At 43.3% G+C, this 19218-nt stretch overlaps 2 protein-coding genes across 13 annotated transcripts in view; both read right to left on the bottom strand.

Annotated features, from left to right (window-relative positions):
- LOC127588109 (vascular endothelial zinc finger 1-like) overlaps positions 1 to 19218 on the bottom strand; it is a 288931-nt gene that overhangs the window by 6329 nt on the left and 263384 nt on the right. For all 3 annotated transcript variants that reach the window (XM_052046677.1, XM_052046678.1, XM_052046679.1), the window contains exon 6: positions 87 to 3221. The gene's annotated coding sequence lies outside the window, so the exon portion shown is untranslated. The remainder of the gene's footprint in view (positions 1 to 86; positions 3222 to 19218) is intronic.
- The window catches only part of msi2b (musashi RNA-binding protein 2b), a 225664-nt gene that overhangs the window by 6329 nt on the left and 200117 nt on the right, over positions 1 to 19218 (bottom strand). For 4 of the 10 annotated variants that reach the window (XM_052046681.1, XM_052046682.1, XM_052046683.1 and 1 more), the window contains exons 12-14: positions 8283 to 8462; positions 4577 to 4731; positions 87 to 158 (exon numbers count right to left, since the gene is read on the bottom strand). In XM_052046681.1, coding sequence (XP_051902641.1) covers positions 117 to 158; positions 4577 to 4731; positions 8283 to 8462 — 377 coding nt within the window. In that variant the 3' untranslated portion in view covers positions 87 to 116. The remainder of the gene's footprint in view (positions 1 to 86; positions 159 to 4576; positions 4732 to 8282; positions 8463 to 19218) is intronic. The other 6 variants (XM_052046680.1, XM_052046684.1, XM_052046687.1 and 3 more) reach the window with 3 other exon arrangements.

Here is a 19218-nt window from a genome sequence, read left to right as displayed (position 1 = left end):
GATGTTACGGACATGAAATAAAGAGAGGACTGATAAAAAAAAAAAAGAAAAAGAAAAAAAAAAGCACAGGAAATAAAATGCAATACCTCTGATGAGATGGCAAGCAGGCCACCTGTTCAATGGTATCCATTTGTAAAAGCTGTCGCAATCAAGGGGCCCTAAAAGTGTACAGTTAGTGCTGTTGTCAGTATGCATTTCAAGGAAAAAAGTGAGTCATATCAACTTTTTCATTTGATGTTCAATTGACACTCCGCAAGCTAGCTTAGCAGCTAAATGTTGTCATGTACAGGATTCACAGTTTGTTCCCAAAAATGGACATGGTTTCATATCCGAGTAACTCAGTGACAACAATGTTTCTTCAAAAATTGGCTTCATGTTAAAAACATCAGATTTATTGATGAACAACATTTGCAAACAGATTTAGATCTTTGAATCGATTTTAACACTTGACACATTTTACTCTTTGTTGCCCTCATGGATTTTCTGCTATCCAGTTTTGTTTTGTGTTTAATTGAATGTATTTAATTAAATTTGTGTGTGTGTTTTTTTTAAACCGTGTGTGACTTTGTTCACATATTTTAACACCATAAAAACCCATAACATTGTTGCTATTATATGTCATTCTTCACCTTAAAAGAAAGAAAACGTGAAACATTAAACTAACGTTTAATTTTCAAAGAAAGAACTTTTAGTCACATTTGTTAAGAAAAGGCAGTATAAATCTGACAGTGGTGAAGTAAAATGTAGTCAAACAATCTGTGAACCCCCCCGTCTCTGGCCCCCATTTTGAACCACTAATCTGACTTTTAAGAAATCAAGGTGTCAATTATTTGCCGAGCCCTCGTCGGCGGACTCAATCGACTGCCGGCACACAGCCGCGGCCTCACACTGACCTGTTACCTTGAGCTACAGGAGCTTTGAAGAAACTACGGCGGAATATCCACCACAGGAAAGTACTAAAATAGTCATTCCTCATTTGCCGACAACTCGGCAGAAGACAAACTTTAATCACCTCTTTTTGAAATACCTACAAGTTTTACAATACACTTAATTTTTGCATATCTTGAGAATCGACAATGCTACTAGACTAGAAAATAGTGTCGATTTTTTGGGAACATGCTGCATTTATTAACATTATTTGAGTACTATATGATTATTATTATGTTGGAGAAAGTACACTCTCTCAAATCAAGCATGTTACATTGAGACTATCTCATACATATATGATGCTAAAATACTTACACACACACACGCACACACACACACACACACACAAGCGATTAGATATAAGCGCACGGCGAGATCATAAACCATCCCAGAATGCGATCATGGCGCCGCTCAGCTAATCAGGCTAGCGTGAGAGTGGCTGCTGACAAGTTGGTGGAAATCACGAGCAAAGAAAGGAGCAGCCCTTTCAGCTGTGATTAGCCGACGTTATCGCCTCAATCAACTAATTGCGTTCTAATTGTCTTGCATATAAAAACAGTTAAAATCATTACGGCTTCTTTGCCGGCGCTATTTTGATAGTGGCTAAAGGGATTAATAAAAGCAGCCGAGCGTGACTCTGAAGTCGTGTGCAACGCTGATGACGAGGCCCCATCAGCATTCAGCATTGCCGGCTGATTGTGACGAGATGATTTAATAACGCTGGCATATTGGCATCATCCACCAGGGGAAGCCGGAATCTTGCTAAAAGGCACAAATAAATTCCGATTCTACCTGACAATAATTGTGTGAAAAAAAATGATCGGAATGGTACCGCTTCGCTCGAAATTAATAGAACGGCTCGGGTTGCCATGGCAACCCTGGATCAACTACTCAGTGGTTGACAATATTGATGGACCAGCCAGGAGACAGCCGTATGGGGTAATATAGGCCATTGTCGGTGGAAAAAAAACTGAAATGATCCATCCATGCACCCCTTCCGTCTCTATACGGCTTCTGCCGATTGGAGTCGAGTTCAACTTTGATCTTTTTAAACTGAGCTCCATTCCAGCTCACTCCCACGTGTGTGTGTGTGTGTGACAGAAAACGGATGGATGGATATAAATCTAGAGCACATAGAATGATTGGCTTGGCTCTTTTTAGCTTCTGATGGTGTTTTTATTCATGGCCCAATGTCTCTTTACCACCGTCAAATGTAAATTTACCACAGCGGTTTCACCATCCCAGAACGAAACAAAACAACCCCCCCCACCAAATCAACTATTTATGACTTCAAATATGGAAATGGAGCTGCTTATTTACACATGCTTTCAACTATATCCTAAATAGTAGCCAGTGAAGCAACAACTGGAAAAGGATACCGGTCCACATCCGTTGGTAAACTCACAGCTGGTAAATCTGCCTTGTAAACGAGCCAACCTGATCCTTCCTAACAAATATTTTGCTCCCTAAACTGATGCCAGCCAATGATGGCTGCTAGCCAGTGGACCTAAAACAATTAACAAAGGTTTCGCTTTTGAAGCAAATGGAAAAACATGGCTTCTGTCTTTTTTTTTTTTTGGATACCATAAAAGCAATTATTTGTGCTTGTTTCGATGCAAATCAGGCAACACGCTCTCACACGCACCAAAGCCCAGTAAAGTGATACATGCCACACATGCATGTGTTCAACCGCCGCGTTATGCTTTGCGCAACTCAGTTTAATGATGTGTAGTACTAAGTGTGCCTCACTCTGTAGTCCTGCAGGACTAATGGGCTCTTCATTATGCCACCTCAACCCATATGCTAATTACTTTTTATTCCCACAAAAGCAGGTGTTATTTGCATAGCCTCTTCTTCCTCAGTCAGTTTAATCGTGTAGAACTATTCAATACATGCCCCAACAAGCTGAGTGCCAGTCCAGCAGTTCAGCCATGCTTCACCATTCTCGGGCCATAAAAACTCCAATGAAATATTCAATGAGGTCCACGAGAAGTGCCAAGCAAACAAATGGTTCGCTGAACCATCCAGGTCCGGACAGGAGTGTAAACAGGCGTCCATTCATTGGGGTCGCTTGGTTGAATAGTCGTGAGAATATAAGAGCTTTTTTTTTTTTTAACACATCATAAATAAAAATGACGACCGACTACTTTGACCAGTTGTGTAAACGTGAGCTTGGAGGCCTCGCTTCAAATTGATTCGAGTTGCTCTAAATCACTCAATGAGAATGAAAAGGGGCGGCCAATGTCACAGTGCGAATGATCTTCATCTTAAAAACCCTGGAGAACCAAAGAACCCTTTTCTTCTTTGGAACATAATGAATTTTACATTAAATAACTGCTATGTTCACTGCACACAAAAAAATATATGTTTCTTTTCAAATATTTAATGCTAATCCTAATTGAGGATTAGGGCTAAATTTGATCCTTTGGGATTTAAGGGTAGCATTTGAGTAGCAGAGTTTATAGGGGTCAAATTTTACCACGTGGCTTCTCCAGGGTTAAACATAAAGGTAGATGAGAGTAATCTTCTCCTTCACACCCTATCGTTTTGCAACTGGGCCGGAATTTGAATCCTTAAATCGTTAGTGATTTCATTACCTCCGTCGGCATGTATTTGTCTGAGACATTGCGTCCCGTTTTGCTGTCCGAGTCACACGGCCCCTGATTGGTCTGACAGGACCATCATTTGCCAGCTTTTTGGCCATTGTGAATGCAATCATTGGGCCATCTACTTGCCAATCGTTATTGCAGCACAACTCGCCGTCTGTAATCTTCATTTATTTATTCAGCACGCGTGCATGTAAAAACTACATTGAGAGGTGGTCATAGATAAACCGCCCCGAGTGAGGTTGCCAATCAACAATAAGTTTCGAAGAATATTTTAACGCAAGTGTTTCCCTTCAGAGCTGCTCAAGAGAGAACTTGTTTGCTCAAATGTTGCAATGTTCTTTTCGTCAGCAACTTTTCATTTTCTCTGCTCGGCTTCTGAATGTTATTGTTCTCTGTTGCCGTCGCGAATGGTTTTCGGCGTTGCGTCTTTGCTTGCGCGAAGCACTCTGAGGTGCCTTGTGTAAGAATTGTGCCGTGTAAATCAATAAATAAGTGGCCTCGGATTGAGAAAGTCATCAACCCGTCTTTGTTAATACCACCTTTACCCGCCCCGCTCTTTTTACATTTACAAGTTGACGTAGCAAGCATCGGCTAACCAGTCAGTGAAACAGGAGGTAAATCAAGCAGCGGCAATCGGACGCTGACGGAGACGAAAATCTGTTTGGTGGTGAGGTGAACTCAAGCCTTGGGACAGCTGGCTTTCTAAAAATAACACACATTTTGTTCCTACAAGCGCCACACGCGGGGTAAAGTGAGGTAATCGCAGCTACTGCTGAGGGAAATAAACATTAGCATTTGACACAAGTAACTTTCCAAACTGAAATTAGGTTCATCCCCATGTGCACACAGGCGACAGACAGAATTGTCACCTGAGTGAAATTAGGTCGGGACGCAAAACACAAACCTCGTGACTGGAGCCTTGCTGAGGTAACTGACACAAGTTGAGGAGTTTGCAATAAGACGTGCGGTAAAACGAGCAGACTGTTGAATGCAACTGACAGCGAGGTGCAGCCAGACATCGGTGAAGCTTGACTACTCACAGTGATGCTGGGGCCGAACCCAGAACCGGGCTGAGGGCTGGCGGCGCTGATGTAGTTGCCCACGGCTGAATCTTGGGTGCTGGGTCCGTAAAGATCGGCCACGGGCCCTGGGCTATTGGCTCCGTGGAAACCTCCGGGCCTTGATGGGTTGGCGCCTGCGTACAAACACAACGTGGAGCGGGGCAGCTCAGAACAACCTCACGACAACCCGTCAGCTACTTCGGTTCCATTCAACTAATAGAGCTCATCACTGGATTCCTGAGAAACACGTGACATCCGACCGGTGCCGGATTTTGTGATTTTTCGCTCAATGGAAGTCAAATGAATCGTGAATCCAGTATGACGTTCTATTCGCGTTGGCTCAACATGCATCGACATCAACTCAGTATCATGCACAACACGAAAGCAAGCACGCTTGCTCCAAACTCCCGGCATGCCTCGCAACTTCATGTAGGCTTGCTGTGCAAATGCCGACATGCATAATGCAAAGGGATACTTGTCAACGAGGAGAGTGACGCACCGTTGGATAGTTTTGTTTCCCCATTTGTGCGACAGAGTTTATTGCCTGTTTGTTTTATTGTACGACCCGCTCACAAGTACCGTCTACAAAAACATGGCCATTACTTCCGAATGCACTTTGAGCCGCGCGCCAACTTGTCAGTCCTGCGCAATAAGTCCACGGCTAATACGTGCGTGAGACAAGAGATAGAAGGCATCGGGGGAAATATGAAAGCTTGACCCATGTTCATTTGCGGGTCCTAAATCAGGGGACCAGGAAAAGAAACACTGTACGTGACTTACCGCCTTTGACCTGCAAGTAAGAGCAAGTGAGACTAATGAAACGTCTTTCGACAATCCGAATGAATACTAAAGGCTCGTAACCGTGGGACTATAGGAAGGAAAGGCCGGTGAGAAAAAGACAGCCGGGGCGAGAGAAAAATGCGAATCTCTTCACAGCAATCTCCTCCGCTGTCTGCTCCAACATGCACCTTTGTCCGGCCCTCATTCTTAGATGGCAAAAAGCTACTTTAAAAAAAACAAAACAATAAAATCCCCACAGAAAAAGCTTGATCTTTTGCTCAGAAGCTCTGTGGAATTTGTCTATGTGTCGGGAAAATACCATTTAGCAGCAGGACATACTTTCATTGTCGGTGTAAGCAACAAGACTAAATGGAACTCTACTTCAAATTGCTTCAGACTGTCAATCAACTGGTGTAAATATTCATTCATTCATTCATTCATTCATTCATCTTCCTAACCGCTTGATCCTCACTAGGGTGGCGGGGGGTGCTGGAGCCTATCCCAGCTGTCTCCGGGCAGTAGGCGGGGGACACCCTGAATCGGTTCCCAGCCAATCGCAGGGCACACAGAGACGAACAACCATTCGCACTCACACTCACACCTAGGGACAATTTAGAGTGTGCCATGCATATTTTTGGAATGTGGGAGGAAACCGGAGTACCCGGAGAAAACCCACGCAGGCCCGGGGAGAACATGCAAACTCCACACAGGGAGGCCGGAGCTGGAATCGAACCCGGTACCTATGCACTGTGAAGCCGACGAAATAAATATAAATATTCACATTTTTAAAAACTTACTGATAAATGGGCTGAAGTGTGGAGCGGGAGTTTGTTAGCAGCAAAAATACATTGAAGAATTATTTTAAAAAATAAAATAAAAAAGTCAGCAAATTTACTGGTTGCAATCTGGAGCCCTGCTCATTAGCCAAGTAATACAGTTGCACAATCTTCTCGTTTCATTAAAAAAAACATTATTTAAATATATATACAGTATTTCTGAATGTTAGCAGCAAGTTGTGTGTCGACTAGAACAAATGAAAATTATTTACACTATAATGGAGAAAACATTTCAAAAAACTCTTTTTTTGCAAGAAGACCAAAAAAATCCGCAAATCGGCAGCCTGCACTGTGGAGACGGCTTGAGGAAGTTATATTTTTAGGCACACGGACAGTATAAAGTCTTATTCATGTGACCTAGTGACGTCGACTGCCTGCTCTCTGGTGTCCGCAAGCCTGAAAAGAAGCCGCGCATTCCACAGTGGGTTTGTGACCTTACGAAGCCCTTTCCTACGTCACGATCTGCCTTTCTATGAATCTGCACAACCCAATGTAAAAAAATTTCACTCATACTGTACAATGTGTTTATTCAGTGAAAGTAATCTACACAGTTGAAAGAATAGCTCATGCATGTTAAAAAAAAAAAGAAAAAGTCTCTTGGGAGCACAGGATGCTGTGATAATACGTGTTCCGTATAATACAAAGCCGCACGGGTTTAGAACTCCAATCACATCCGTGGAGTTGAGCCTGTCTGTGTTTCTGCTGTTTGCTGAGCTACATGTTGTCGCGAGCGGCTGCGGTAAATGCCAACATCTGCCTGAGGCAGCTGGCCAACGTGCTATTAAAGGAAGGTTGGGACTTGTCCTCCAGCCTGCGAAGGCCACACTTCCCTCCTCGGCTTTCTTCCTACTTTCGCTTCTACGAGCTAAGTCACAACTTTTGAGTCTTTTGCCAGTAACAAGCCGAGTGAGTGCATGAGAGTCTCTGGAGACGTGGCAGCTAAGCACCGCGTGTAGGTCAACACTGTCACCTGCAATGAGACGCAGCACTCCACTAAATGACTTTCCCTTACTTAACAATAGCCAATGCTGGTGGGCGGTCATGCCGGGAAGGACGGGAGCGTCGGCAGACAATGTAGGCTAGCGCTGTATGACTAGCGCATTGTTGTTTTGATCTGAAAATATGCTCCCTCAAAGGAGCTAAAGCTTACAACATATTTACCGGCCGGTACACATTGAATCCAGCCGGGGGGGAGCAAATTCATTTTTCTCACGGGCCACTTTGTCGTCCGGATTTTCCTCCGACTGCTCATTGAACAATGAAAATCAGATGAATATGTAATCACCTCATCAGATTGCATTTGGCTGGTGAGTCCAGTCAAAATATATTTTTTAACAACAAATCGATTTTGAAATCACAAGTGGCAGTGACAAATGATCAAATTAGGTACAGATTTTCTGCCAGGATCAAAGAACTATTATTTAGCAATAACATGAAGAGGCCCGTCTGCTTTTGTGGTAAATTGATATGGTGGGCAGGATCTGCCCCCCCTGGACCTTGAGTTTGACTCTGTGATCTAGAAAGTGAAATGGCCATGTGCTATGTACTTATTGTCAATGCGTGGATCTTAAATAAGGGACAATTTGTCTAAGGTAATGTCTATAAAGTAATATTCAGAAACACAGATAAGCAAAATAAATAAAAATAAAAAAAAAACACTTGAAAGAAACAACATATGCATTTTAATCCCCATTCAATAAAATCTGAAATATGCTTGGAGAGTCAAGTGTCATTCATGACCTCATCACTAGTCGTACCGCTCACATGCAAGTGATGAATAACATTCGGTGCAAGGCCCTCGGGTGCAAGCAGGGGCTGCAACACAACTTCCCAAGGAAACACAGAATTGAAAAGAAGACCCACGCCCAAAAAGGGAACATGCATTTTCTCAGCAAGACAGGTTGATTTTTCTATTTGTTTCTCTAAATAGGGCAGGGAGGATTTTTTTCTTGACAAGAGGAAGAGAAAATAAAACCAAACCAAACAATGAGGAAAGTGAAAGATCCGCATGGCGTAATGTCATGAATCAAAGTGAAAATGTCCGAAAAACGGTTAAGACAGATACAAACCTGGGTTCTTAAACTGATCCGGGCTGTGTAGGTGCTGGAGGGGGGAGTTGCAGGCGGAGGTGGCATGCTCACTGTGCAGCATCTGAGCCGCCTGGGGCCCCAGGGAGCCATAGTCAGCAAAGGAGCAGGGCCCCCCCCTTTGGTCACCGGGTGTGGAGTAAAACCCATAATCGGGGAGGCCTGGGAGATACAGTAAAGGTGGGGAGGGGGAGGGGACTCCATCATTGTGGAAAATCAACTTTGTCAATGTCAAAGTCAATGTCCAGAAGTGTCGAGCAGCTTCTCCTTGTGTTTGTCAATGCCCCCCCACTCACCCTCCCCCGCCGTAGCCCACGTTTGACACGCTCAGCCGCATCCTAAACGTCTCCGCAATTACTGCTCTCCTAGGCCGGGCAATTTATTTTTTTATTTATCGTTTTTTTTTCTTCTTTCTTTACCCCTTTGCAGATTTGACCAATGTTGCGTGTGTGTTTTTGTGCAATCATTACGGAGTGAGATGAAACGGAGGAATCATTAAAACACAGGTCAATACATTCTCATTTCAAACGGACAATTCTCTGTTGACATACCTGAAGGAAGCCTGACCGAAAGAAACACAAAGCGCCCCCAATCAATAATTAATTTAATGGCTCCTAATTTGACCAGCGAGCGAGAGATGATAAGACGCGTATGTGAATGAGATACAAAATACATCGGTGTTGACTGATGCGGCGCGTTCCCAATGTGATCCAAACATGTCCCCCCCTCCTTCTAATAACCCTCCCTCTGACACAGATGGTGGATTATCAACAGTTTAGAAAATGTCATTCAGCAGTAAGTCGCGCTGACATTTATTGCATGTCCTCTTAATCGGAGACAAGCTGCTCGTGGAAACAGGGCAATTAAACCAAACGTCCTCCTCACGCCTCTTTTAGATAGCAGCCTTAATCTACTCAGGAGGGGACTCAGCCTGGTGACACCAACTTCTCCCTTCAGCACACCTTCCACCCTCGGCGCTTGTGTTTGTGTTTTTATTTGGCCCGCGGAGCACACAGCCATTCAAAGCCACTTCACCTCTACCCACTCGGAATGATAAAGTCCACTTGTGCCAAATGGAACGCGAGCGGCGGCCATGTTTTTCCCGCCAGTGCTTTCTAGCACTGTGATCTCGCCACTTGTGGGCTGTCGGCCCACTCGTCAAATTATAGGATCCAAATGCAGCAGGCTTCCCACGTACGTCACGTAATGCCTGACACATTGAACAAAAGCTCAAGAGCCAATCATTACATTTAGTTCACTTTGAAAAATGTCACAGAAAATTGATTGGCCTCGCTAATGAGGGGAAACTGGATCAATGGAGTCATTTTAATGGAGGGTGAAATATTCGGCAATATAACTAAATTGTGTTAGTTGGAATTTATGTGGAATAACAAATGTTCAAAGGCCTTCTTCTTTTCACATCCACGCGTGTGCAAAGTTCATCTTCATCAGAGATGGGTACGAGCATGCTACATTTATCCTCTTACATTTACAAAACTATTGCAAAACTAATGCAAATTTCCCCAGTGTGGGACAAATAAAGGATATTTTATCTTATCTTATCGCCGGGGTAGTTTTGACTTAACATACTTTTGACTTTTACTTAATTATACACAGTAAGATGAAATGGTACTTTTACTCCATTATGTTGAGCTGCATTCCGTTGCAACTCGGTGTGCCTACGAGAGATCCTGCTCCCGAGCTCTTCACCCAACAAATGTATTCGCTTGTGACGTTTGATTCCATTCCACCAATCAGAGCCTGACAGTCGCATGACTGCATGCAGAGTTTGCCGGCTTGCTAGAGTATTTATTGATTTTTTGCGTGAAGTGTGGCCGAAGAAAGGTAACATACACCAGCTCAAAACTCTCAATTTCAAGAAGAAGAAAGCCCCATGGGCTCACGTTAAGATCATGTAAACATTTCAAAGAACGAAAAATGTTTCAAAATGAGCTGCGCCCCAAATGAATACATTTCAGGCTCCAAAAGCTCAATGCCGAACTTGAAAAAACGCGTTGCAGTCAGCTGTAAATATTTATAATGTGTTGTATTGGCAGCACATATAATAATAATAATAATACATTTTATTTATAAGCGCCTTTCAAGACACCCAAGGACACTTTACAACAGGTGTCACCAACATTTTTGAGGGTGAGAGCAACTTCATGTGTACCGATTGTGTGAAGGGCTACCAAATTGATACACGTCTGAAATAACATATTTGTCCAAAATACCTTCAATAATATGAGGATGTGTTATTTTTAATACTTGATGATTTAAATTGTCAGACTTTGATCGTGTTTCGAAATGTCTCACAGTACTGCCAATGTTTGCATTTTTAAATCATAATTTCTACTAGCAAATCACAATGTCCAGGCACTGGCGGGCTACTCAAGTGGTCTTCACGGGCTACCTGGTGCCCGCGGGCACCATGTTGGTGACCACTGCTTTACAATATATGTTAACAGTTTTATTGTTATACACATCCAAATGGTCAAATGGCCAACTGTTGGGGGACCAACATGCTGCACTACGGACCGTTTTTACAACAAGGCATACGCAGAATTAGTTTTTAATTAGGGAGTCACATACTATTCTCTTCAATGAGCAACATCTTGTGTTCCATAGAATAGTGCTATAAAAATGGGACATTGTAGACTGCCCCCCACCCCAAAAAAAATCTAGCACTTCTTCTCATTTGTATTTTATTGTATTTGAGAACAGACTTGGATATTTTTTTAAGCGACTGGTGTAATTTTGGGTTGAATATTTCCACACATCTAGCATAGCAGTCGTACTGCGACTAGCATTGCGACAGTGTCGTAAAGCTTCATTCACACAGTGTATGCTACAACTTGTGTGGAGAATGAGCTCCTGTTAGCACACACTTGTTGTTTACGCGTTAGACATAACATTTTGGCAATAAAGAGTGAGCTTCACTTGGCATCACTGCCCTTGTTCATCGCTACTAGTCCTGTGGATATGCATATTTCAAGACCAGCGGCGATCAGGATGGCAGAAGCTAGCGCTGCTAACTGCTATTATAAGATAAGAAAACTTTTATTTGTCTCACAAAGGAGAAATTCCCACATAATATATTTAGTATATATAATAACCCACAACCATTTTTTGGGGAGCGGGGGTCCTCTCGGGCCCGCATCAATGTGTCAAGACTGCATGTCCGTTTCGGACCAACATTTCACTGCCCCTAAACATGAAGGCAACTAATCGATTCAATCCCAGATGTGTTTCGAAGCTTCCTCCTGCTACTTCATCAGAATGTGACTCCAAACTTTCAACTGTACATGTATGCCTCCTAAAAGTTCAACAAAACAATCTTATTCCAAGAATGTCATCTGAAATGAATGTCATTGAGATCCGAAGCACTGTTACAACACAAAACGCTGCCGCGGCAAATGTGGCGGAACCCAAATCCAATGAACCCCCCGGATACATTACAAACAATAAAGTGCTACATATGCTTTAAGCTTTTTCAATCCAGAAAATAGATTGTTTGTAAAATATGTAGCCCATTATTAGAAAAATATTTGGAGAAAATGCAAGTCTCTATCGTTGCGCGGAGCCAAGGCGAAAGTGGAGTTTTGCTGGCTGTCCACAGGCAGCTGGACAAAAGTGCTTCTCAGATACTCACGCACAAACATGCCTGCCCATTCTCAGAGCCATATATTTTCATCAGTGGCTATCTGATCCGTTATGCAGGACGGGACTGGGCAGATTGTGCCCACAGCTGCATAAGTATCACCGATCATATCAGGGAGCTGCGGACCGTCCCATTATTAATATTCACACAATCTATCCAGAACAATGGGCCTTTCTTAGGCTCTTTTTTTCACTGGCCACTAATTGGATGTAATTACTCATCTACAAAACAAATGAGCGTGCCGAGGTTGCCTTGGAGACTAGATCAGGGGACCCAGCAGTGCGAATCATTCACAGTGCTTCATTTATACTGATAATTATCTCGCCTCCACAACCCCCCCACCAACTTTTTCTCTTGCCCTCAGCGACCAAAGCTGGCAGGGATGGGGGGGGGGGGGGGTCCTGCAGTCATCTGTTTCTGACATCATCAGGGTGGCGCTCTTCGAGTGGATAAATGTCCTGCTCTGCTTGCCACTTTGCCAGGTGACTGCCTTTAAGGAGGAATCAGCAACCTTGTAAGCACTGCGGCCTTTTTTTGTTCCTCACAAGTACTAACATGAAACCAATCAGTGATGATAAAATACAACATCATACACAAACCACCACTTTCTCAACGGGCAAGTTGAGCTTTCCAGTGGGTTTTAACGGCACTATCAGCAGCCCATTAGGAGCTGCTGCACTCTCAAAACTGATTGACAGCCCTCTTAACACTGGCACCACAACCTGTACTTGTCACTTTGTCATATACCGCCGCAATCATCGCTGATGGCAAGGCCATCAGAAAGTTACATTTTGACCAAACATTTTTTTTTCTCCTCTCCTTCCTTTGTGCACTTCACCCGCTCCATCTGAGGAATACAATTATACAAACTTTGATTGATATCCACTCACTGACCACATTAGGTACACCTAAACGAGGAGATTCCAGATAAAGGTACGTCAACATTCCTCTTGAACAAAGATATTTTTGCTCCACTTGCATGGCCACCGTGAGAGAGATTCCAGAATATGCTTGTTGTTGTGGCAACACAACTGAGGGTCTTGCTCCGTATATCTGTGCTGCTTTTTGGAGGGAAAGACTGAATTGTGGCACTATTGCAATTTCGATTCCAGCCACGATTTTCTTTGAATCAAGCTTGAGTGAAAGGTTCACGACGTACAGTAACTATGTTCAGAAGATTACACATATACCATGAACACCTTCAAAGCTATTACTCCACAAACACTTAATGAACCAGAAATGTTATACCAATGGATCAGAACAACAATCCTCAGTTCCTTCCCTCATCTGTGTGGTCCGTACAGTAATACCAAAAGAAACTAATTTACAATCACCCCCAAAATGTCTTCCTGCATATATATCAGCTTTGTGTTCAATTAGATTTCACACTCAGAAAACACTGATATAAATTTTGCGAAAAAACGGATCATCATCATTTTACGAGTCTTACTTTTTGTGACATTTTTGATGGGTGGAGTGCCGTGATTTCCCCCCCTTCAGATGATTCTTTGTTTTATTTACATGAAGAAATGACGGGTTTGTGCAGAGGTTCACCTGTGCGCGTTTGCTAGTGACTATCAAGCAGCTCCGCTCATTTCTACAAGGAGCCATTCTTGGCGTGCTCCCTCCTCCGCCTTTTGTCACCGTGCCAGTTCGATTCCTTGGTGGCCATCAAACCACATCACTACAGAAGATGTCAATAAACCTGACATGCTGCTTCTCGAATCAGAATTGTATTGTCGGGCTCCCGTAATTAGCTTTTCCATTTTCGCCAATGTCATTTAAAAAGCGAGTGATATAAACTAACAGCTCTTTTTGCTGTCTTGCTTTGCTTTCACTTTCCATTTGAAATAATCTTTTCTGAACCAACGGCTGAGTAATTAACAGCACTAGACAGCCTTTTCGGAGAGCATAGACATTTCATAAATAATACATATTTAATGTCTTGTCATTTTGTGTTCACAGAAGCTTGGCTAATGAATTTTAACAGATGATTTCTTCTTGCATTTGCTCACTCATACTCATGTCTGTCTTTTGTTACCGTCCATTTTATACCTTTTCTATTCTCGTTGCGTTATTTCCCAGTAATGGGCAAAATCAACGGCGCTCCCGACGAATATTTAGTGGAAGGGGAAGCAGACTATCTGCTGCGCACACAGGCCCGACTAGAACTGATTCTAATGAAAAGTGAAGTCGTCTGAGATATGCTCTGGTTGTGACGGAGAAAGTAAACCGAAGGGTTACAGCCCTGAACCTTAGCTTCAACATTTTTTTTGTGCTCATGTTCATATGAACTCATCAGGGGTGCAATCTCAAATTCTTTGGCCGTGTACCGTCGAAACGGAATAATTATAGTCAATTATGAAGACGGCAATTAAACCGCAAGTCCGTGATCATAAATGCCAAGCCGGTTGATCGTGGATTACGTCATCGGAGATCGCCAACGTTTCAGAATGTATATTCAGGTATTCTGTACAAACTTTGCCGCGCACTCCAATGTGCAGACGAGCTCTGTCGGTGTTTAGCATGCAAATTCATTGGCTTATCTTCTTTGGCACTGGAGCGTGTCTTTGCTGGTTGAGCTCAAAGTTAGTAAGATATTGGGCATACTTCCAACAAAATGAATTATGGAAGAAGGACAACATTTTGCAGAACAAACGGTGCCTTGGAATTGAATTTCTGCCCAATATCAAACCAACTCCACCTCAGTCAGCGAATTAAATGCACGCTCGCCGCTCTTAATTTGGAGCAACGACGGTGGACTTTGAGTTTCACAACTGTAGGGGGAGCAAGGGAGCAGACAAAAAACAAACAACTCTCCTCACTGTTGCATGCTTCAAGCACGCTTTCTTTCAAGAGAGTGTTATGTATGCACACCCTGGAGGGCAAAGTCGCGATGTCCCCAAAGGGATGCTCCTAAACCTCCGAGCATCTGCTCTCCACAGCTGCCAGAGCCGACGCTTCGTGGCAAAAGCGCAAAGGGACATTTTGCCCTCTCCGGTGTGTCACAACTTTTCTTGCGCCTTATACAAAATCCCAAACGGGATGGTCTTAGTATGCCTGTTAAATCCGCAGCAAATACATGTGGAGCGCCCCGAGCATCAGGGTCGAGCTCTGCGGATTAACGTGTGGGACAAATGGACCCCAGGTTGATTGAAGCCGGAACACACAGCACACATTGGTGTTCTCCCAGGCATCGCGCAAGATCACTAAATTTTTAATTTGGGAGGAAATTGATGGAAACCTTCTTTCTGAAATGACTGTCACATTAGTTGTCCGCTTTTCATGTGAATAAAAAGGGCCCGGGAGAGGAGGGAGGAATGCGTAATAAGAACAAAAAAAGCCTGGAACAAAGAGACGGCTTTAACGCAAGAAGAATCTTGATTTACAATGCCGCGCTATCTTGGTGGTGGTAACCGCAGTCTCACCTGACTTACTGTAAAGAGTGAGCTCCGACACCTGAATGCCACTTTGTGAGCACTGGAGGTGAAGCTGAGATCTGAGGCCGACATTTGAGCTTACGGGGAAGCTCCGAGGGGATCAAGAAAACACTTAACAAAGCAGCCCGGGACCCAGTGGAACCTTTTTCATTCTTTTGTGTTTTGCTCCGCTTCTGTCTGGCAATGCCAAAAGCACAGGCTATTTCTGCAACTTCAATGAATAACAAACAAAACAAACCCGCAGCTGAAACGGTGCTCATATTGCATTAGCTGGGGTTGTAATAAATGCACCGGGGATTATTTTTCTGTGCCTTCATCAAAATACGACACAGTTAATTGTGAAACATTTGCATTTAGCAAGCTCGTGGCTCAATGATGTTGGCTAGGACACATTTGTGGAGGCTCATCCTTAACCCCCACAACACAGCTAAAACTACAGCTATTGCAACACTTTCCTGATTGGCTGTACAGCATTTCTGACCGACTCAGCGCGGATAATATTGAGACTGACGTTGCTATTGACAGTGACCGATATCAACTTGCGTGAGATCGATATGTGAATTACCGTATTTTCCAGAGTATAAGTCGCAGTTTTTTTCATAGTTTGGCCGGGGGTGCAATTTATACTCTGGGGCGACTTATGTGTGAAATGGTTCACGCGTTGTACAGATCAGATGTTATTTTCACATGAAACCACAAGAGGGTGCTCTCGTCCTGTGTTGATACATTCCACGTTGGCGGTAACTGAGAAAAACAACTTAAGATGACTCTGACGTAAGTGACGTAGATGAGGAGAGCAGCATCTTCTCCTTCCGGAGTTGGTGGAGTTATTTAAAAGTGACACCGAGCATGAAGATTTCATTGGATTTCGTGATTTGGAGTGACGCTGATGGTTTGGTAAATTTGTTAGCATTTTCTTTGTGCTACAGTTGTCTAAATAACTCAACATGTTGCGTGAACATACCAGGCACATTCAAAGTGTGTTGTTTATGCGTCATGTAAGGTTAGCATGTCATATACTTAGTCAGTGTGTTGTTCCCTAGTTTTATTTTTATTTTAAATTGCCTTTCAAGATGACATGTATGTTTTTGGTGTTGGATTTTATCAAATAAATTTTCACCAAAAATGCGACTTATGTCTTTTCCTTCTTAATTATGCATTTTCTGGCTGGTGCGATTTATAATTCGGAGCGACGTATAACCCGAAAAATACGGTAATGATTCTATTCTCTTCTATTGCAGCTTTCACTGAAGCCAAGTTAACAAGAAGCTAGCATGGGTCGGCCAGCAGCATACACACATACAAGCAGCACAGAAAGCTGGTCCTGAAGGATGGCAAAGAGAGACCGCATAGTTTCATTTTCAGTCTGACTATTGCAGAACTGCAAGGAGTAAAAAGAGGGGCAAATTTGTGGAAACATAACATTCGTTAAAACGAAGAAATCACCCATTAGATTGGGATCGATATTGGTGACCCGAGCCTGGCATTTACTTTCTCCTTGATACCGAATCTTGCACACAAACAAGCATCTTGAACGAGACCAAAACGCACTTTGATTGTCTACAACATCCTCCAGCTGCCTACAATTTGACCCTCCTTGAAAGGTGCGGCAAGTCAAAAACCTACGGGGGACTTCCTTGTTTTGATCCATAACTATCCGTCTCTTGGGCGAGGACGCAGCGAGCCGTTCAAATGCACCTTGTCGCCACGAATGTTTTGTCAACGAGAGGTGAAGTGAGCATCGGGTCAAACGGCCGATGTCACGGACAGAAAATATTGTTAATGTCCCTCGAGCGATATTGATGGGACACTGGCCAGTCTACAAAAAAACGTGACACAACACACTGGTGCTCTGCTTTAGATGGGCATTTCGTCTTTCGAGCTTTTGAATCAGTTTTGGTTTTGGATCGTGTGGGCAGATGGTTTTGCGTCCTCTTGAGTAGAACACCATGCTTCCACCAAGTGAACGGTCCGGTTTTGAACAGTAGAACCAAGTTTAAAAAAAATGTAAAGAGGCAAGGTTTCCAAACTTATTATTAAAATATGGAGCATGGACCATGAATATAGGTTGTACATTTAACATAATGGAAATACTCATTTCACCTGTGTCACGTTTTTGGCTTTTCCAACAATAACAGTGCGATAATCACACGTCTTATGTATACAAATTAAATTCTGCTCTTCTTAATCCAAAAGGGTGACCATCTTCTTTTAACCACTGAATCACTTTTGGTAGCCCAATCTAGCTCTTTCCTTCCCTCTTCTTCTTTTTCTTCAATACATCATCAATCAGGGTTGTCCAAATCCGGTCCTCGAGGGCCACCAACCTGTATGTTTTAGATGGTTCGCTCCTCCAACACACCTAATTTAAATGTTCAGGATTGTAATCAGGCTTCTGAAGAGCCTGCTGATGAGCTGATCGTTTGAATCAAGCGTTCGAGAAGGGGGGGGGGAATCTAAAACATGCAGGATAGATGCCCTCGGGGACCGGCTTTGTGTATACCTGGCGGAAAGACTCAATATCCTGCTCAGCCCAAGTACTGTACCAAACAGAACCTGCTCAGTGGTAAAAGGGCTTAAGATGACTCAACCGTTCTGCATGTGGTCCTCTTTGGGACCTGTAGGTGGAGTCAAAGCACAAAGACTCCACAAATACCACTGTGAGACTTTAGTGTCATCTTGTCAAACTTTTGAGCCAAAACAGAAAAGTGAGGCCACCACAGCAACTTTTGTCCTATGGGGAGCAATTTATTACACACATCCGCTTACGGAGGTCACGCCGAGTCACTGTGTCTTTAAAAAGAGGAGACACGTGGCTATGCTTAAACATGATACAAATGGCGTGATCCATCCCTAAAAAAAAAAGGCTCAGTCATTTCATAATTGCATTTACAAGTTTGGAGATTTGAGAATTTGGCTAATGGATACGTCGTTAGCTCATACCATACAAAGAGAAAACCCTGACACTGGCTCAGCAGTCAAAAATCACAACGCTACTGTTTATCAGCCCATGTCCATAATGATACTTATCTCGCTTCCATTTGCAGCTGTCAGAAATAAACTGTTGATGATGGCTGCCATCACGCCATTTACTTTCTGGCTGCTGCCAACCCCCGAATCACCATTCCTGCTTCTTAATGACGTGCGTTGCAATGATGGTCGTGCTAATGGTTTGTTTTGAAAATACAAACAGCCTGATGTGAAGGACGGAGCATCTCATACAGTAATGTTGATTGAAATGAACTTTGATTTGTATGCACAGACGCCACACTTGCTGCACTGTGGCTGTCTGCATGCCCACTTTGGCGCAGACAACATTACATGTGGGAGTCACAAAGCCGACAACATTCGAGGTACAATTAAAACTGATTTTCCGCCACAAGCTTCTTATGGCGCGGTATGTCTGATGAAGAGAGCCGCTTCCTCGCTAGGCTGCAGGCGGTGCGCTCACTCAGGGGAGCGACTATTGACAACTATTGAATGATCTATAGTGGTAAGGGTGGAAAAAGCAGACTGTCTAAGTGAAGCCGACAAGTCAATCGATGCTGTGTTAAACACACAGAGAAACTCTGTTACAGACTGAGACAAACTTGCCTGCTTTTTTTTGGGGGGGGGGGGAGCAAATCTCTTGGTAGACGTTCACTAGCATATTGAAAAATTCAAAGGCACAAGGGTTACGGACGGAACTAAAGGACAGATGCATTTTATGACTCATACACAAACCAAAACCCGACTAATTTCGCAATTTGTTTTGGCCTTTTATGGCTTGTCTCTTCGATATGCACTTCATAGTTTTGCTCTGGCCTTTATTATACGT

The sequence above is a fragment of the Hippocampus zosterae genome, chromosome 16 (assembly GCF_025434085.1).
Source record: "Hippocampus zosterae strain Florida chromosome 16, ASM2543408v3, whole genome shotgun sequence".
Classification (NCBI taxonomy): Eukaryota; Metazoa; Chordata; class Actinopteri; order Syngnathiformes; family Syngnathidae; genus Hippocampus; species Hippocampus zosterae.
Note: the sequence above shows the minus strand (reverse complement) of the source record. Positions and strands in the feature narration are given on the sequence as shown.